This window comes from Silene latifolia, chromosome X (assembly GCF_048544455.1).
Source record: "Silene latifolia isolate original U9 population chromosome X, ASM4854445v1, whole genome shotgun sequence".
NCBI lineage: Eukaryota > Viridiplantae > Streptophyta > Magnoliopsida > Caryophyllales > Caryophyllaceae > Silene > Silene latifolia.
The window spans coordinates 331,350,020-331,367,390 of NC_133537.1; the positions used below are offsets into that span (position 1 = coordinate 331,350,020).

The 17,371-nt window shown below is 31.7% G+C and overlaps 1 protein-coding gene across 1 annotated transcript; it reads left to right on the forward strand.

The window, feature by feature from the left end:
- Positions 1 to 921: 921 nt before the first annotated feature.
- LOC141618655 (protein DOWNY MILDEW RESISTANCE 6-like) lies at positions 922 to 15,144 on the forward strand. Its single transcript, XM_074435745.1, has 4 exons — positions 922 to 1,222; positions 2,062 to 2,309; positions 13,905 to 14,229; positions 14,594 to 15,144. Exons 1-4 carry the CDS (start codon positions 1,025 to 1,027, stop codon positions 14,843 to 14,845), a joined length of 1,023 nt encoding a protein of 340 aa, XP_074291846.1. The 5' UTR covers positions 922 to 1,024; the 3' UTR covers positions 14,846 to 15,144.
- Positions 15,145 to 17,371: the final 2,227 nt, after the last annotated feature.

Consider the following 17,371-nt stretch of genomic DNA (forward strand, 5'->3'; position numbering starts at 1 on the left):
TTTCAACACTTTGAATAAATCAACCTCATAGTCTCACTTAAAACAAACATATCTGTTTCATCACTAAAACGAATCCAAATATCACCACTTAATGACACTAGAGACAACTGTTACTAATGTTTGGCAATTGTCCCTATAAAAATGATTATTTAACACTACATGATATTAATTACACTGCATTTCAAATTTTCAATCCATTTCTAACTGTAACAAATTAACCTCATAGACTTACTTAGGACAAAAATATCCATTTTACCATTAAAACAAATCCAAATACTACCATCTAATAATGATAGTAAAGACAACTTTTACTAATGTTAGGCAATTGTCTTTAGAAAAATGACTATTTAACCCTACATATGATATTAAACTTTATTTCGATCCATTTCAACACTTTGAACAAATCATCCTCATAGGCTTACTTAAAACAGACATATCCATTTTATAACTAAAACGAATTCAAATATATACCATGCCACCACCTAATGATGATAGAGACAATTTTTACTAATATTTAAGCAATTGTCTCTACAAGATCGAGTGACTATTTAACCCCACATGATATTATACTGCATTCCAATCCATTTCAATACTTTAAACCAAACAATCTTGTTGTCTTACTTATTAGAACAAACATATTCGTTTCATCACTAAAACGAATCCAAATACCACCACTCAATGATAATAGAGACAACTTTTACTAATGTTTAGGCAATTATCCCTACAAGAGTGACTATTTAATCCTTTATTATTTAAGGGATACATTCATCTTAAACAAGAATTTACGCTCCTATTAATTCTAAGACAATTAACAATATTTTATCGATAATCTTACAAAATTAAGCATGTCCATTAACGTTATTTCTCCCTATAAATATTACCACAACCAACACTTTATAAATATGCCCTTTTCCTCGAAACCTCGAAGCTACACTCATTAGGGACCACCCACTTTTCCTAATTTTTCCATCTTACACTATTTGCTTTTTAGCCTTTCCTCCTTATAAAACCTTTGCTTACTTAAATGGAATCTAAGGTTCTTTCGACCGGTATCCCTTACAAAAACCTTCCTCTAAACTATATCCGACCCGTTTCGCAACGACCCAATTTGTCTCAAGTCTCACTTTGTGAAGATGTGCCCGTTATTGACTTGGGTTGCCCCGATCATACCCGGGTCCTAGCTCAACTTCATCATGCTTGCAAGAACTATGGCTTTTTTCAGGTTGGTTTTGTTTGTGTCTTGGAACATGACAATGAAAGGTGCATGTATCATATATGATACTAGGACTTATTCACCTATGCATTGTCACGATAGCGTAGAGCGTAGTTATCATGTAAGATCGTTGTATAGCGAAAAATGGTTATACAATACCTTGTATAACATCTTGTAAATGAGGTGTATAAGTAATTACTGTACGTCATATAATGACCTTATTTTTAAAAAAATTAATTTTATGTAGGTCATGACTAGTAGGTTATTAACTAATGAAAAAGTACATTTGTGGGCCATAAAGATCATGTTAGGACCAATATACACAAACCATATAGTCATATTTATTGGTCAATATATTTTGTCTGTTCTGAGTAACCTATGTTCCTAACTTAAATATTAAATATTTTATAGGTATTATAATATTTCAAACCCTAAGAAGGATAAAAATGACATTTCTGACAGATTACTTGTCAATCATATGACACATAAAACTTCTCATGAATTAAAATAACTAACATATGAATATTAATCATAAATTAAAACCCTAATAGGGTTTTTTTATGACTTTTTATACTTATTTATAGGTAATTAATCATGGAATGTCAAGAAAAAGTGCATAATAATTATAAATTATAACTCAATAAGGTGATTTATAACATTTTATACTTATATATAGGTGACTAATGATGAAGTGTCCAAAGAAAAGGTGAATAATAATCATATATTATACTCTTTCCGTCTCAATTATCTGTGAGGGGTATTTTAGTTAAAGTTAGATAAATGATTGAGACGAAGGGAATAATCCTAATAAGATGGTTTGATTTATGACATTTTATACTAATATGTAGGTGATTAATCATGGAGTATCAAAAGAAAAGGTGGAAAACATGCAAAAGATGGCAAAAGATTTCTTCAAATTACCAATTGAAGAAAAAATGAAATTATATAGTGATGATCCAACAAAAACAATAAGATTATCAACAAGTTTTAATGTGAAGAAAGAACAAGTGCATAATTGGAGGGATTATCTTAGACTTCATTGTTGGCCACTTGATCAATTTGTTCCTCAATGGCCTTCTAATCCTCCTAATTTCAAGTAAGAATATTATAATCTTTATCTTTCATTTTCATTTGTTATCATTTTAGAATATTATTACGTTGATTATTCAACTTTTTATTACTCGTAATTAATATTGCACAAGTTGTCTTATTGATTATGTCATTATGGAGTACATGCATGTATGTAATAGTGATGAGACGACTTTTCTTGTTATAGACGTGTTAATTGTTAAGTCATTATAGTTAGTGTTAATCAAGTGGCGGAGCCACGAATTGCTTCCAACGAGGGTGAACGGGTAATGATTAAAGGGAAATTCGAAAAAAAAACTGTAAAATTTTAGTTAAAAAACTTTAAAATTTTCGATTGTCAATGGGGATGAACTCCCTGGTAGCCACCCTTGGATCCACCACTGGAGTAATTCTAGATATGAGATATCACAAGAACCTTGTAAGACGGTCCTATATCGGTTTTATTGTAAAATTGTTCTTATCCTACGAAAATATCTTATAAAAAAATACTCGTATCTATTGCAAAAAGAAAAAAATTGTAAGAGGGTCTTATTTTGATTTTATTGTAAAATTACTTATTATTTTACGTAAATATTTTTGTACAAGTAATTATCAATTTCTTTGTACTTATTTTAGTAAATAAAAAATGATTCTCAATACTCAATAATAAGTTATTGAATAGTGGTCTTACAAAACAAAACCCTAATGTCATATATTGATAAAATGATTTTCAACTCATATCTTATATATATCGACTATAAAAACTCAAAATTAATAATTTATTTTATAGTCGATATATATAAGATATGAGTTGTTATTCCGCTTTAAAAGATGAGTAAATTATGAAAACGAACTTTTATTCACCTGTAAAATTTTAACAAATTTAAAACTAATGGTAATGATAATAATTACTCCGTAATATTTATATGTAGTTTATATTATTACATGCACTCTCCTCTTCGTATTTAAATATGAGTTTTTCTAATATGTGTCCTAGAACACGTGTTAATAAGCTAATTAGGGAAATTTTGTTGAGAAAATATTATGATAAATTAGAGTTGAAACTCATATTTACCATAATTAGTGAAATAATATTAACAATATTTTCCTACTTAGCTTCTTATCATCTACGAAGAGTAGAGTGCATTTAATAATATAAACTGCATATAAATATCTAAGTATACTTTAAAACAAAAAAAATGTCTAAGTATAAATATCTAAGAAATTGTACTACTCCGTACTTGGCATGCACTATTTGCAAAAATTGAAAGATTAATTAAGACTAATTACAAATTTACGTCATGCTCATGCTTGGAAATATGACGTTTGCATTTATTGAATTATACATATATTTTTTATATACACCATACTATTACTTATATTTATACGAAGTATTATTTATTTATTTTATTACTAGTATATCTTTGTAAATTAGTGGGAGATTTTAAAATTATACTACGACAAGTCTTATGCTTAATTTTTAGTGTGTGGGTGTGTCTGTGGGGTATGAGTGTATGACGCACATTAGTTATCTATTTGGCGTGACATAACCTTATCACCAAAGAAAATGCATGGACTTATTGTTTGAATGTATACAAACACAAATACGTGACCATATTTACAAGCACATTAATTGACCTATTCACCTATCAATATACGTTACGATTTACGAAGTATATATATATTGGTCGATAATGAACAAACGAATAATAAATCGTGTAGTATTTATGAATTTATCACCTTATTGATCCAAATATAAATACGGTATTTTCAAAGAAGTTATCCCAGAGTTCTTTTATCATTCCTGAAAATTTCACTTATGAACTTTTTATATTTCAGATACTCCGTATTAGATTAGCTAAAATAATTGCTTAATTATAGTGAATTAAATAATAATCGATTCTATTCAATAATAATAATAATAATAATAATCGATTATGAAGTAGGTTTAACGAACTAAATAAGATGGGCCTACAACTTTTTATCGTTAGGGAAATAAGCCGTCTACTTTTTAACTTTATATTTACAAAAATTGAATCTAGCTGGATTAAGTTGACAATGTTTGATCGACATAATAAAGCAATAAGTCCACATTGGCTTCTACTTTCCCGTCATTGCACTAGCAAATCAATGATAATTTTGATTAGTTAGTTCATGTTAGTATGTGATAATAATATCTTTGATATTTGACATACGATATTAGAAATAGTGTTATTACGTTAATATAACCAACCACCAATAAATTGACAATATTCCCACATGATCAAATACTATGATACTAACCAACTTCTTTTTATTATGGCTTTCTTTTATGAAAAGTTTTTCCTACTTTGTACGAGTTGATGCCAACTCGAATCACGGCACATGAAATACTCCATCTGTTTCGATCACTTGCTTATTTATAATTAAAATTTCATAAAAATATAGAGTTAAATAAATGATTAAGACGAAAGTAATACTATCTTACTGGTCTTTAGATTGTTGAACAATTAAACTTGAGAATATTACGGAGTATAACTTAAAAGCTTGAAACCGTCACCTTGCCAAAAGGGTAATTAATACGACCTTCATAGTTTGTAGGTTAACATATATACTCAGTTATGAGGTATCAGGTTTATTACGTGTAAAAACACATGCGTATGCCCGTACAGTGGCGTTTTCAATGGGGGTTCATGGGGTTCAATTGAACCCCATTGGAAAATATAGAGAGAATATATGTCAAATAGTTTTCACTAGCAATTGGTCTCCCTTGTGACGGGTTACCATTTGTGGCGGATATTTTGTGAGTTAAAATGGTAACAAAATGGGTTAGTAGAGAAAGGGGACCACATGAATAGTGCTGCAGAGAGAGAAAAAGTGGATACTTTGTGAGGTAAAATGGTATCCGTCACTCAAGAGTGACGGATATGTGCCGTCACAAACAAAAATTTGTGTTTCACTAGATACAACTTGATTTGTTTGTAAAGATTAAGTATTTCCTTATGAAGGTCTGTGGTTCAATTTCCATGGTAAACATTTCTCTTTTTTAGTGTTCTTTTTTCCATATTTTTGTTAATTTTCCGTCAATTCGTCAACATGTTATACTTTTAGTTTTCTCACTTATTTGTTCCAACTCCTCTATGGAAATTTTGGTACTGTTTTAATATATTTGACCTTATAACCTACTCTATTCATTTCATTTATTATCTCCTCCCTATAAATTTATAAAACTACCATCATTACAAAAAAAAATTGTCTTGTAAGATATGTTACTCAGACTCGTTTAGGAGTATCCAATACGGGTGCGAGTCCAAGTGTTGGACTTAGCTATATTTTTGAAAAATATGCATATTTTGGTGTAAAATAAGGTGTCCGAGTGTCGAATGTTAGACACGGGTACGCGAGGAAATTAGAAGAGTTGAAGTAACATAGACTTGTAAGTGCAATATAAATTTTTCGTAGAAAAAGTATAAGTCAAACTCGAACCCCCATTATTGAAGTCCTAGAAACGCCACCGCATGCATAGTTATTAGTTACTACTTGTACTATTATTTACTTATACTTTGCCTGGTTTTAAAAAATACGACGAAAAATCCGAAATTATGGTGGAAAATATTTCTATAACAAGTGATAAGTTTTCCTATCTTTAAATGGGCCATGTTTTGCATCAAATTATCCGGTAAATTGATGGTAAGGATGATAAAATAATAAAGAGAGCAATGAATGAATAAAGTTAGAGATAGTTTGAGACAAAATGCCTAACCACGTTAATCAAGGCCAAACACTTTATGTTGCATAAAATCATAAATTGCCTCACTATTACGTAAATATATCTATTGCCAATAAGAATGCCGGTGTGGCTTTATTTGTGCAACAACATTATCTCTTGTGTGGTGCATGCCTTCACGAGTCTACCATAATACGCCCACTTCTAAACATGTTCACTTGGACCATACTCCGTATTAGTTAGTTACCCGACTTGTTTAAAACATTTATTTATCTTCGGTTTCATAAAGTTAGAGATATTTTGAGACAAAATGCCTAACTTCCGAGGACAGTGAATAATCCTTTTTCATGAATTTAACACGGTAATACTCCTTTTTTTGTGAATTTAAGTTTTAACACGATGGTTGTTCCATCATTTACCCGTTATATGAGTACTTATTTACAACTTTTGATTTCTAAAGTCTCAATTTACTAATTTCAGAAGAGTTGATTTCACATATATGTATTTTTGAATCAAATGATCACATAGATAGTCAGGGGCGGATCTAGGGGGCCCGGGTAGGCACGTGCCCACCATAAAAGTTTAGAAATAAATTTTTATTAAGATACTATATATACACCAAGACAATCTGGCTCAATTGGTAAAGGTTCATTGCTTCATACATGAGGTCCTAGGATTGATTCTCGGTCGCCCTAGTTTTTGTTAAATAATTTTTTGGTCAGTTGGGCTAAGGCCCATCTCATTTCTTAACTATAATTGGTAGGCAAAAATTGTTTGATATAGGATTTGAGCCTTGGATCTCAAGGTTAATACCAAAACTTCTCAACCATTGAATAACCCATGTTTATTGCTTTTATTAGCATTAGAATGTACTATATCTTTTAATGAGAGATCTTATTTTTCATTAACTATAAAATACATTTATTTTAAATTTAAAATAAAATATTATCAATCATATTAGAAAAATTATCCCGAATTAATTCTTTTTATATTTTTACATTATACTCTTTACAACATTAGTTAAGCGAAAAAAAATTGAAAATATATTTTTTAAAATTTCTTTTGAAAATGCATTGAAATTTTTTGTTGGGTGCCCGGTGCCCCCCTTGTAAGAAATTCTTGCGTCCGCCCCTGTAGATAGTATTGTAATAGTATACCTTACAATACTTTTTGTGTAAATGAAGTTATAATGGTGATTTTGATTCTGACATAGTTCGAATCCTGATCAAAAGTTTCACTACCTATATTATACTCCTAAGGAAAGGAAGATTTGAACACGTTGCATAATATCTTCAATACCACAGTTATTATCATTAGATTACGACATTTTCGATTAGAAAATTAGTCCTATGAGATTATAATGACCTTCCAACGTATTCAAAAGTGACAACCAATTAGAAAGTTTACATTTAAAACTAGCCTACTACCTCCAACTACCGATCATTTAATTGATTAGTAGAAATCAAACTCACTATCTTTTGATTTAAAAACGTTTTAAAAATAATTCGACTATTAATTTCAAAGTAGGTAATAAACCTAACGACTATGACATCATTTAAGTAGTCCAGGCACTATGGTGTGTGACATCATAAAAGTGACGCATAATGAAGTCACACTCGTTAATTCTTTATTGTAATCACGTCTTTATTTCGGCGGAGACACGTGTTCACACGTGGTCTGTCTGTTTCACTTTTAGCACAAAAAGTGTGTCGCATAATACATCTGTATGTGTCAAATTTGATTTCTCTTTTTATGGAATGCAGCGGACTTTAGAGTCCGTTATTACTGACTTTATATTGGGTCAGTGTAAATAGGTTTCTATTTTAAACCGCTGTATTTCGAGACCCAACATAAAGTCAGTAATAACGGACTATAAAGTCTGCTGCATTCCATAAAAAGAAAAATCAAAAAATGGTAAATATGTTTCTATTTTAAGCCGCTGTGTTTCGAGACCCAACATACAGCTAGCCACAAATGATAATGATGGTGTTACGAAAAGTGTGAGAATTGTTTACTCAATTTAACACTTACACATGTATTATGGTAAAATTATGGTAAGTGTCAAATTGAGTAAACAATTCTCACATTTTTCATAACACCATCATTATCATTCGTGGCATTAAAAAATCACAAAATCTCAATGAAGACGGGCAATATCTGTCACAAGTTTGTGACGGATACCGTTTCCTCTCACAAAATGTCCATTAAGAGGTGAGTGAGAAGCACATGGGGGTGCCCACCTTATCCCCTCTCCCTTTTTGTGAGAGGTTACAAGCTTGTGACGGAATTAGTCCGTCACAAGTAAGACTAGCTGTTAAAAAATGGGACTTATAATGCTACGAATGATAATAATAGTGGCACGAAAAGTGTTAGAATTGTTTACTCAAACATTGCTTTTCTATGCCCTTATTTGTCATGGCATTGTACAAATGGGCCGTGGAAATATCATTTCCCAATGGTAATTCGGATATTTTGCTGTTTAAATTAGAAATTTTTTAATGTAAAAATTAAAAAAAAATCTAATTTGAGTTGTAGAATTTCTAAGTGACCATTTTTGACACATTTTTTTCTGTTTTTATTTATCAGTTGATTTTTTTTTTAAACAGTCATATCGATTTTAACTTTTAAGTTAAAACAGATTAACTTTTAACACATAAAGGCATTTTACTTTTTTTGTCTCATCTAATTGTTTGTTCTGTTTCGTGTTTAAAACAGGTGTAATGCTAAATACAACCCACTAGATTGTATTTAAGCATTAAATATCTTCTAATTTGGTTATTAATTTAGGAATTAAGAATTAAATTACACATTAACCAATACAATTAATGTATATATTAAGAATTTATTTCCTCTTTTGCTTTCTTAAATACAAACCAATAGGTTGTATTTATCATTATCCTTAAAACAATTAAACACATATCTTTGTCTTAAACAAAAATGTGTATTCATTTTTTTTCATAGTGATGTTTCAGAAATTGTGCGGCTTAATTTAAAAAGTTTTACTATTATACGACTAGTAAAAAATATGTCTCGAAAATTACAACTCAAATTAAAAAGATTAATTTAAAATTTTTCTAATTTGAGTTGTACAATTTCCAAAACACAATTTTTTATTATAACATTCTAATTTCAGCTGCAAAATTTCTAAAATACCATTTCAAATCGATTTTTCTCAATTTATATTCATTAGTTGACCTTTTCTAAGTCATCCCTCAAAACAACAATATCCGTCTTATGTTTAAAAGGGTCACTTGTAGCTCATATTTTATAGATAGATAAGCTTTTTGTCACTCCCTATACATTTTTTTTGTCTCATCTAATAGTTTGATTTGTTTCATGTTTTAAGATAGATATACCCGTTTTAAAGAAAAATCTGTGCATATTCATTGTCTTTTCATAAAGAAAATCAATTTTGTGTATTAGAAAAAAAAAAAAAAAAATTTCTTTAGTTTTAGCATGATTAATTGTGTTGAATTAAATTGTCTACACCTTGTATTCTTTATTTTTAAATACATCACATGTTGAATTAAAATATAACTCATATAAATTTATAAAAGTATAATTTCTTTTTGAATTTGGAGAGTATAATAAATATAATCTGGAAAGTAATAAACAATTTTTAAAAATAAATAAGTACAGAGAAATAGATGAGATAAAAAACAAAACCGAAAAACATGAAATTGCTATTTTGTTTATTTTTGGCTTACTATAAAGGTAAATACATTACCTTTTTATTTTGGGATATTAAAATTACAAGATACAACTTTAAGTAAGAAATAACAGAATAAAGCTGCACAAATTTTGACTTTATTCTGTTATTTCCAACTTAAAATTATGTCTTGTAATTTTAGCATCACAAAATAGAAGTAATTTACATTTTTGGCAAGTCTTACAATTTCTAAATTACCAATTTTTACTGATAAATACTTACTATTTTGAGCATAGCATGCACACTTTCCAAATAACCAAATTTTACCATATTGGTACAAACCTTCTATTTTGAGTAATTAATTACTCAAAATAGAAGATTTGTACCAATATGGTAAAATTTGGTGATTTGGAAAGTGTGCGAATCAGACAATTTCCAAATCACAAATTTTTACCATAATTGTAAATGCTTTCTATTTTAAGATGCTCAAATTTCAATTTCTAATTTAAGTTGCATAATTTCAAAGTTATCATTTTGACTTAATTTTTTTCTATTCATATTCATTAGTGGGTGTTTCTTGAGATGGTTATATTAATCTTAAGTTCAAAATGGATTAACTACTAAAATGAGAATATCATATTGAGAATTAAGTTTATACCAAACTTAAAATGAGAATAATTTTTATTCTCAACACCATAAGCGAAAATCATTCAAACTATTGTGGAACGGATGGAGTATTTATTTTAACGCTTATGTAACTTTAAAAATCAAATAAAACAGAGTAATTTGGTTAGAGCAACTCCAATGACAACATGTAGCTTGTCTTTCTCCATTACGTTTCTAAGCAACATAGATTTTGAGCTACATCGTCATCCAATGGTAAAGTACAATACATTATAACTTAGAATACCCCACATGATATTAAATATTACATTTTAAATTATTTTCTTATTTTTTAATTAATTATTTTTCCATTTAAATGTCAAGCCATGTAGCTTGGTAGAACTACAATAGCTTACAAGTAACATCATATTTTTCGTCTCCAATGGTGAGCATATTGCTTGACAATTTTTAATAATTGCAAACAAGTCCTTAAATGCAACCATTGGAGTTGCTCTTATATTTTTCTTTAAGCTGTTTCCCCATTTCACAATGACGTTTTACCAAAAATAAATAAATAATGAAAGGGGTGGTGCTAATTTCATTTTTTATTCGACATTATTTGGCGTCTTTGTGGACTTATGTAGTTAATAATGGTAAGCTAACATGGATTTATTAGTTGCGTAAATCGTGAATATGCATTGGTGATTAGGATATCTGCTAATGATCATCTTACCCGATCGATGATCGAAGTGTGCGTGGGTCGATGAATTTGCTAATAATTTGATTTATCATAATACGTCATAAATTCAAGAGAATTTATTTTAAATTAGTAAAATTACAAATTACGAAAAATAAACGTCGTCAATAAAAGAATATAGGACATGTGGAGTAATTCATAGAAGGTACAAGAAAGAGCACAGATTTTAGTGTCTGAAAATGCCGTTTATTATAAGCTTGACGTATGTAAGTTGTTGGACGATTACTACGAGGTGAGGTGTGTTTATGTAGACAATTTAATTCATTTAATTGACATGACTTTTCGTTTCACAAACACGTTGCAAGTTGCATTTATCATTACACAAACTTTCAAACAACGCTCACGCACTTTGATAAAATCCACTGTCATTTCCAATTTCCCATAAGAAATAAATATAAAATAGTATTTACTGCATCACCGAATAAATCATACTCCGTACTAATGTTTTTCGGTTTTGAAATTGTTAACCTTTGCTCGAAGAAATACTCCCTCCGTGATAGATTATCTATTTTAAACGTGTTTGTGAAATGAGAAAGTCATATTGATTAATTGAATTAAATTGTCTACACCTCGTATTCTTTCTTTTTAAATAAATTATATGTTGAATTAAAATATAACTCAGATACAGTTATAACAGTATACAATTTATTTGAATTTGGAGAGTATAATTATTTTCCAAATTCAAATTGAATTTGGAGAGTAATAAACAATTTCTAAAAATAAATAAGTATGGAGAAATATGTGTATAATAAATAACTAAATACGAAGTAATTAAATAGCTGAAAATACAAAGCAAAATTTGGTATCATTTGAATGACATTTTTTATGAATGGGCACCGCCCTTTCGCATACTAGAACAGATAAAATGGAGTACTCCGTAATTCCGTATAAGACATACCTCGTAATGAATTGTACTCCGTACTATATTAGTACAATTTTTAAATAAAGGGTTTGTATAAACAATTAACTATAGGAAAAATTACAAATAACACCCATGTATTTGCGTATTTTTACAAATAACCACCATGTATTTTGGTTTTTACAAATAACCCCCATACTTTTATGTATATTCCCCAATCACCACCGTATATTTGACCCGAGACTCGTTTTTCGTGTGTTCCGACTCTTCAATTAACAATTTACGCAAAATACCATTATTACCCTCATTTAATTAGACTTGCACAACATTTTCCCTAATTCAATTAAGAAACCCTAAATCCCCAAATAACACAACATTCTCCTCATTTATGTAAGAACAATTTACCTTTTTCGTTTCCCTCAGTTCTATGGCTTAAATTTATCAATTCTTTTCTTTCAAATCCTGGTGAAGAGAACGAAATTGGGAATGCTTTTAATAAATTGGTGAAACAATTGGCCAGTCCAATGGAGTTTGAGCTTACCGATTGGTTTAATAAATGGTAGCATGCTCCGCATACTTTTATAAAGCGCAATGTACTTTTATAAAGCGCAATGTTCTTTCAAATGTGTTAGTCAGTTTACATATGCATATTCATTGTTGTTTGCACATTATTGCACATAATCATCTCCATCAACAAATTCCCAACAAATTTTTGTACAAAGTAGTTCTTATAATTAAGTCGACCAACATTCAAACACACAAAAGGGAAGCAAATAATTGAGAAGCGAGAAGCAAATGAATTCGGGAAATTTATTATATGAATTTGGGGATTTAGGGTTCCTTAATTGAATTTGGAAAAATGTTATGTTATTTGGGTGATGAATTGGGAAAAAGGTTGTGCAAAGGCTAATTAAATGAGGGCAATAGTGGTATTCCGCATAAATCATTAATTAAAGAGTCGAAAAATATAAAAAACGAGTCTCGGGTCAAATATACGGTGGTGATTGGGGAGTATACATTAAAGTATGGAGGTTATTTGTAAAAACCAAAATACATGGTGGTTATTTGTAAAAATACGCAAATACGTGGTGGTTATTTGTAATTTTTCCTTAACTATATCTTGTATTAGTTGTCGTATGACTTACATACGTCAAACTTAAAAAGGTCTGTATAAACAGTTAAACATACCTCGTATCATCCTATGACTTGCATACGTCAAACTTACAGTGAACGTTATTTCCAAGTATCAAAAGTTTGCTCTTTCTTGTATGAGTAATTTATGTAGTATTTCATACTCCATAATAGAGACTACTAATTTAAAATCAGCAACTCTATTTATATTCATGACATATTATGATAAATCAAATTACGAGTACTTACATATTAACCCATACATACTTAGATCAGCTGGTAAATGGTTATTTTAACTTAAGTAGAGATCTGAAATTTGAGCACCCTTTCCGTACTTAAACGAATGGTATAAACAAATTACGGAGTACAAATTGTTGTGTGTTTTAACATAAAAATCGCATGGAGAGGAGTTTGATTACTTGATAACTTAATAACTTTGTCTACAAAGGCAGTTCTATTGGGTTAATTTTTTTTTTTGTATATTTTTACAAGGGTCTTTAAAAATTGTTTGTGTTGACAAACAATTAAAAAAGGGACTTGAACTTGAAAACCATATTGCCCTATAAAAGCAAGAGTGGGCAGAGCAATTCATAAGCAAGCATACAAATTGTTTGTATTCTCTTATTAGTAGATTGATTTATCAATATGATAAAGATAGGACGTATTTTCTTCGTCCCAATCATTTGTTTATCTTTGATTAAAACACTCATCAGCGAGGATAAATAAGGTAAACAAATGATTGGAACAGAGAGAATATGTATTATTCATTTGCCTATTAACATAAATGAGAACATTGCTAAGAAAAAAAATTCACTTTAGACTGAAATCTAACGTGAAGCTTATTATGCGACAATTGATGAAAACATACACTATAATCGATTGGGTAACAAGTTTTAACATGGTGTATGAACTTGGCAGGGAAATAGTGAGCAACTATTGTACAGAAGTTCGAGAGCTCGGGATTAGGATTGAAGAATTGATATCAGAGAGCCTGGGCTTGGAGAAGAGCTACATACCCAATGTCGTAGGTGATCAAGGACAGCATATGGCAATCAATTATTACCCGCCATGTCCTGAGCCGGAAATGACATACGGATTGCCCGGTCATACTGATCCAAATACCCTTACTGTACTTCTTCAAGACTTGGAGGTGTCTGGCCTTCAAATCCTCAAGGGTGACAAATGGGTTGCTGTAAAGCCTCAACCCGATGCGTTTGTCATCAACATTGGTGACCAGATAGAGGTTTGATTTTAACTTAATTCCGTAATTTACACTAAATAAATAAATCAATGACCCCCTCTGGCACTAGTAGTGACCTCTGTCCCATTTCATGTCCTACCATGTTTCCCACCCTCCTTATCCATGTGACACCTCATCAGCCTGATATAAATCGCCACCAATTTATTATATCACGGATGATGTGTCACATGATAAAGGTAATGAGACACAGATGGTACACAAAAGTGGGATGATGACAACTTCTTCGTCCCAAACATTTGTTTACCTTTAATTAAATAATAATCCCCAGATATAAACATAAATAAATGATTGAGACAGACTGAGTATATCCGTGAAATTCGCTTAAAACTAATTCGGAACAATGCAGGCATTGAGCAATGGGATATACAAGAGTGTATGGCACAGAGCAGTAGTGAATGCTTCCACAGCTAGAATATCGGTGGCTTCCTTCCTTTGTCCCGCGGATGATGCAATAATCAGTGCTCCGCCAGCCCTCCTGGCCGACGGATCACCGGCTGTATACAAGGGTTTCACGTATCCGGAGTACTATAAAAAGTTTTGGAGCCGGAATTTGGATCAAGAGCACTGTTTGGAGCTCTTTAAGAATCAAGAGGCTTAGGTTTTCTTGGAAGAAATGTCGTTAGTTATTGTTGGGGTAGTTAGTTTTGGAGGGAAAGTAAAGAGTGGGAAAAACATACCTTTGTTTAGTTAGTTATGTGTGATTAAATACCCTGCTCTCCATCTTTCTAGTTTTTTTGGGTTTTTAAATATGCAAGCAAATAAAGGGCAAGTAAGGGTAAGTGTAAGTGTAAGTTGTAATAGTATCAAACTACCAATGTGGCAATGTATCAATGAAGTTGTTAGAGTGAGTATAAATTATTCTAGTTTATATATATAAAGAAAAGAGTTTATTTAGTCTACTTCCGTTTTGGTATTCGAACAAAGCCTTAATATTGTATGAATTAACGTAGGCTAACACGGTCATAATACAGATAAGAATTAATGTGGATGTTTTAATATCGCAAGTCTAAATGCTAATTTGGAACACCTTGAAAAGTGAAAACCAACTCCTCTTACTTGCTTTATGTAGGATCATTATTTTAATGGTCTTTATATAATTTACTTGAGATGATGATATCAAAACTCGATATCACCTACCACGGCTACGAGTCTCGGTAGCACCTCCTAAGGTGGTCTCATGTTCTTTTTCTAAATGTTACGTAGATCTACATGTTTACTGGTTCATACCACCAAGCGCACTCGTATATGGAAATCCTTGTTGGGCCTCATTCATACTCCAACGTGACCTCATTTAATCCGCCACAAATCTTAAAAGAAGGTTGTTCTCGTCATCAACACACTACTAATTGTCGTTAAAGTTAGTTTTACTATAGACGGGTATATCTGTCTATTGCTAATTTGCTATAGACGGGTCAAATACAATGAAAGTGGTGATATTTTTTACCCCCAACACCCCATTTGTTGTTTGTTCTATTAGGAAAGTGGTATTGTATTTGACCCGTCTTTCATTATAGACGGATAGTGTCCGTCTATAATGAGAATTTGTGTTGTCATTAACCCTTCGCATCTCTAAACAACTTTACTTTTAATCTAAACTATAATAACAAATTCTTTTTTAGAGAAGTAAATCAATTTGGGATCCGGACTTGGACTTTCCACATCCCGTTACACATTCCTACTTAGGTATGTCTAGACTTGGTAAAGCTAACCCGACTCGAATGACACCCGATAAGTAGAGGTTGACCTTGGTGCGGGTCAGCCCGGCCCACACTGACCCGACCCGCCTCACCGGGTCCAGATTTCCTCATCCCGCCAGCCCATTCCCTTGGCTCGCACAACCCGCCCCTATACCCGGGCCGGTCCCGGGCTCCCTCTACCCAGCCCACACTACCCAGCCCTCCTGACCCACCCTTTTTTAGCCCATTTATCCCAATTGGGCCGGTTCAGGGCCATAATTTCTCCAGCCCGGCCCGGCCTATCCCGCACATCCTCAGCCCGTGTTGTGGGCTCGGGCTCTCTCTCCACCCGCCCGACCCGCCTATAACCCGGCCCGACCCGCACCAACCTGGCCCGATGTCCAGCTCTACCAATAAGGCTGACCCGAGGTTCGAAAATGACCCGAACTTGCTTGACTCGAATATGACCAGAAACCCGAATTGACCCTACCCGACCCGAACCTTGATTGACCCAAGGTTGACCCGACCTGAGATGACACGACCCTACCCGACCCGATTCATAATTGGCCCGATCCAAAATGATTTAAAGTAAGCCAAAATTACTCGAAACGACAATTATTAAGTCATATTAATGTTTTTTTTGCATCAAAATAGAGTTTTATAAGTTACCATCATTCTTAATAAATAATTAAATTTGCAAAATAGTACTCCCTCCCATCCACTCTTTTCTTCCCCTTTAAAGTGGGCACGAGGATTAAGGGTGAGGAGTATAATATTGATAAAGATATGAGTGAGGTTTGACAATTGGAGAGAGGTATAAATAATTAGGATTAAATATTAATAAAGGGGATGAGTGGGGTTTGGTTATTGGAGAGAGGTAAGAATAATTAGAATTAATTATTAATAAAGAATATGGTGGGGTTTGATGAGTGGAGAGAGGTATGAGTATAATATTAATAAAAACTTTCTCAAAAAGGTTAGGGGAAGAAAATCTGAATAACCCGTTTTAGGAAATAGGGAAGAAAAGAGTGGATGAGAGGGAGTATTTCTTACTCAAAATAGTAAAAACTAAAGTGTAACCCGAAAACGACCCAGACCCAAAATGACCCATACCTGAAAGTGACCCGACAATAGATCACCCAAAATTGATTCAAAACCCGAAATGACCCGACCCGACCCGAAATATATGACAGACCTGAAATCACCCGACCCAAACCCGACCCAATTGACCCATTTACCACCTCTGGGTATGGATATAGAAGAAATAATTACAAATGTGTGAAAAAAATTGAGAGAAGCAAAATCGTTAATTAATTGAGTATAAAAAACAGGCACATATATTAATATATTTTTCTCACTATTAATAAAAAAACATTAATGCTATAAAATAATTATAATTCACAAATTCTTTTTTGTGACGGTCGATATCCGTCATAAGCTTGTGAGTA

Bases quoted from the DNA above. Each gene is read 5' to 3' on its own strand.
- LOC141618655 (XM_074435745.1), top strand. From the start codon at position 1,025: ATGGAATCTAAGGTTCTTTCGACCGGTATCCCTTACAAAAACCTTCCT. The intron at 1,223-2,061 runs GTTGGTTTTGTT...ACTAATATGTAG, and splicing joins AGAACTATGGCTTTTTTCAG to GTGATTAATCATGGAGTATC. The intron at 14,230-14,593 runs GTTTGATTTTAA...GGAACAATGCAG, and splicing joins ACATTGGTGACCAGATAGAG to GCATTGAGCAATGGGATATA.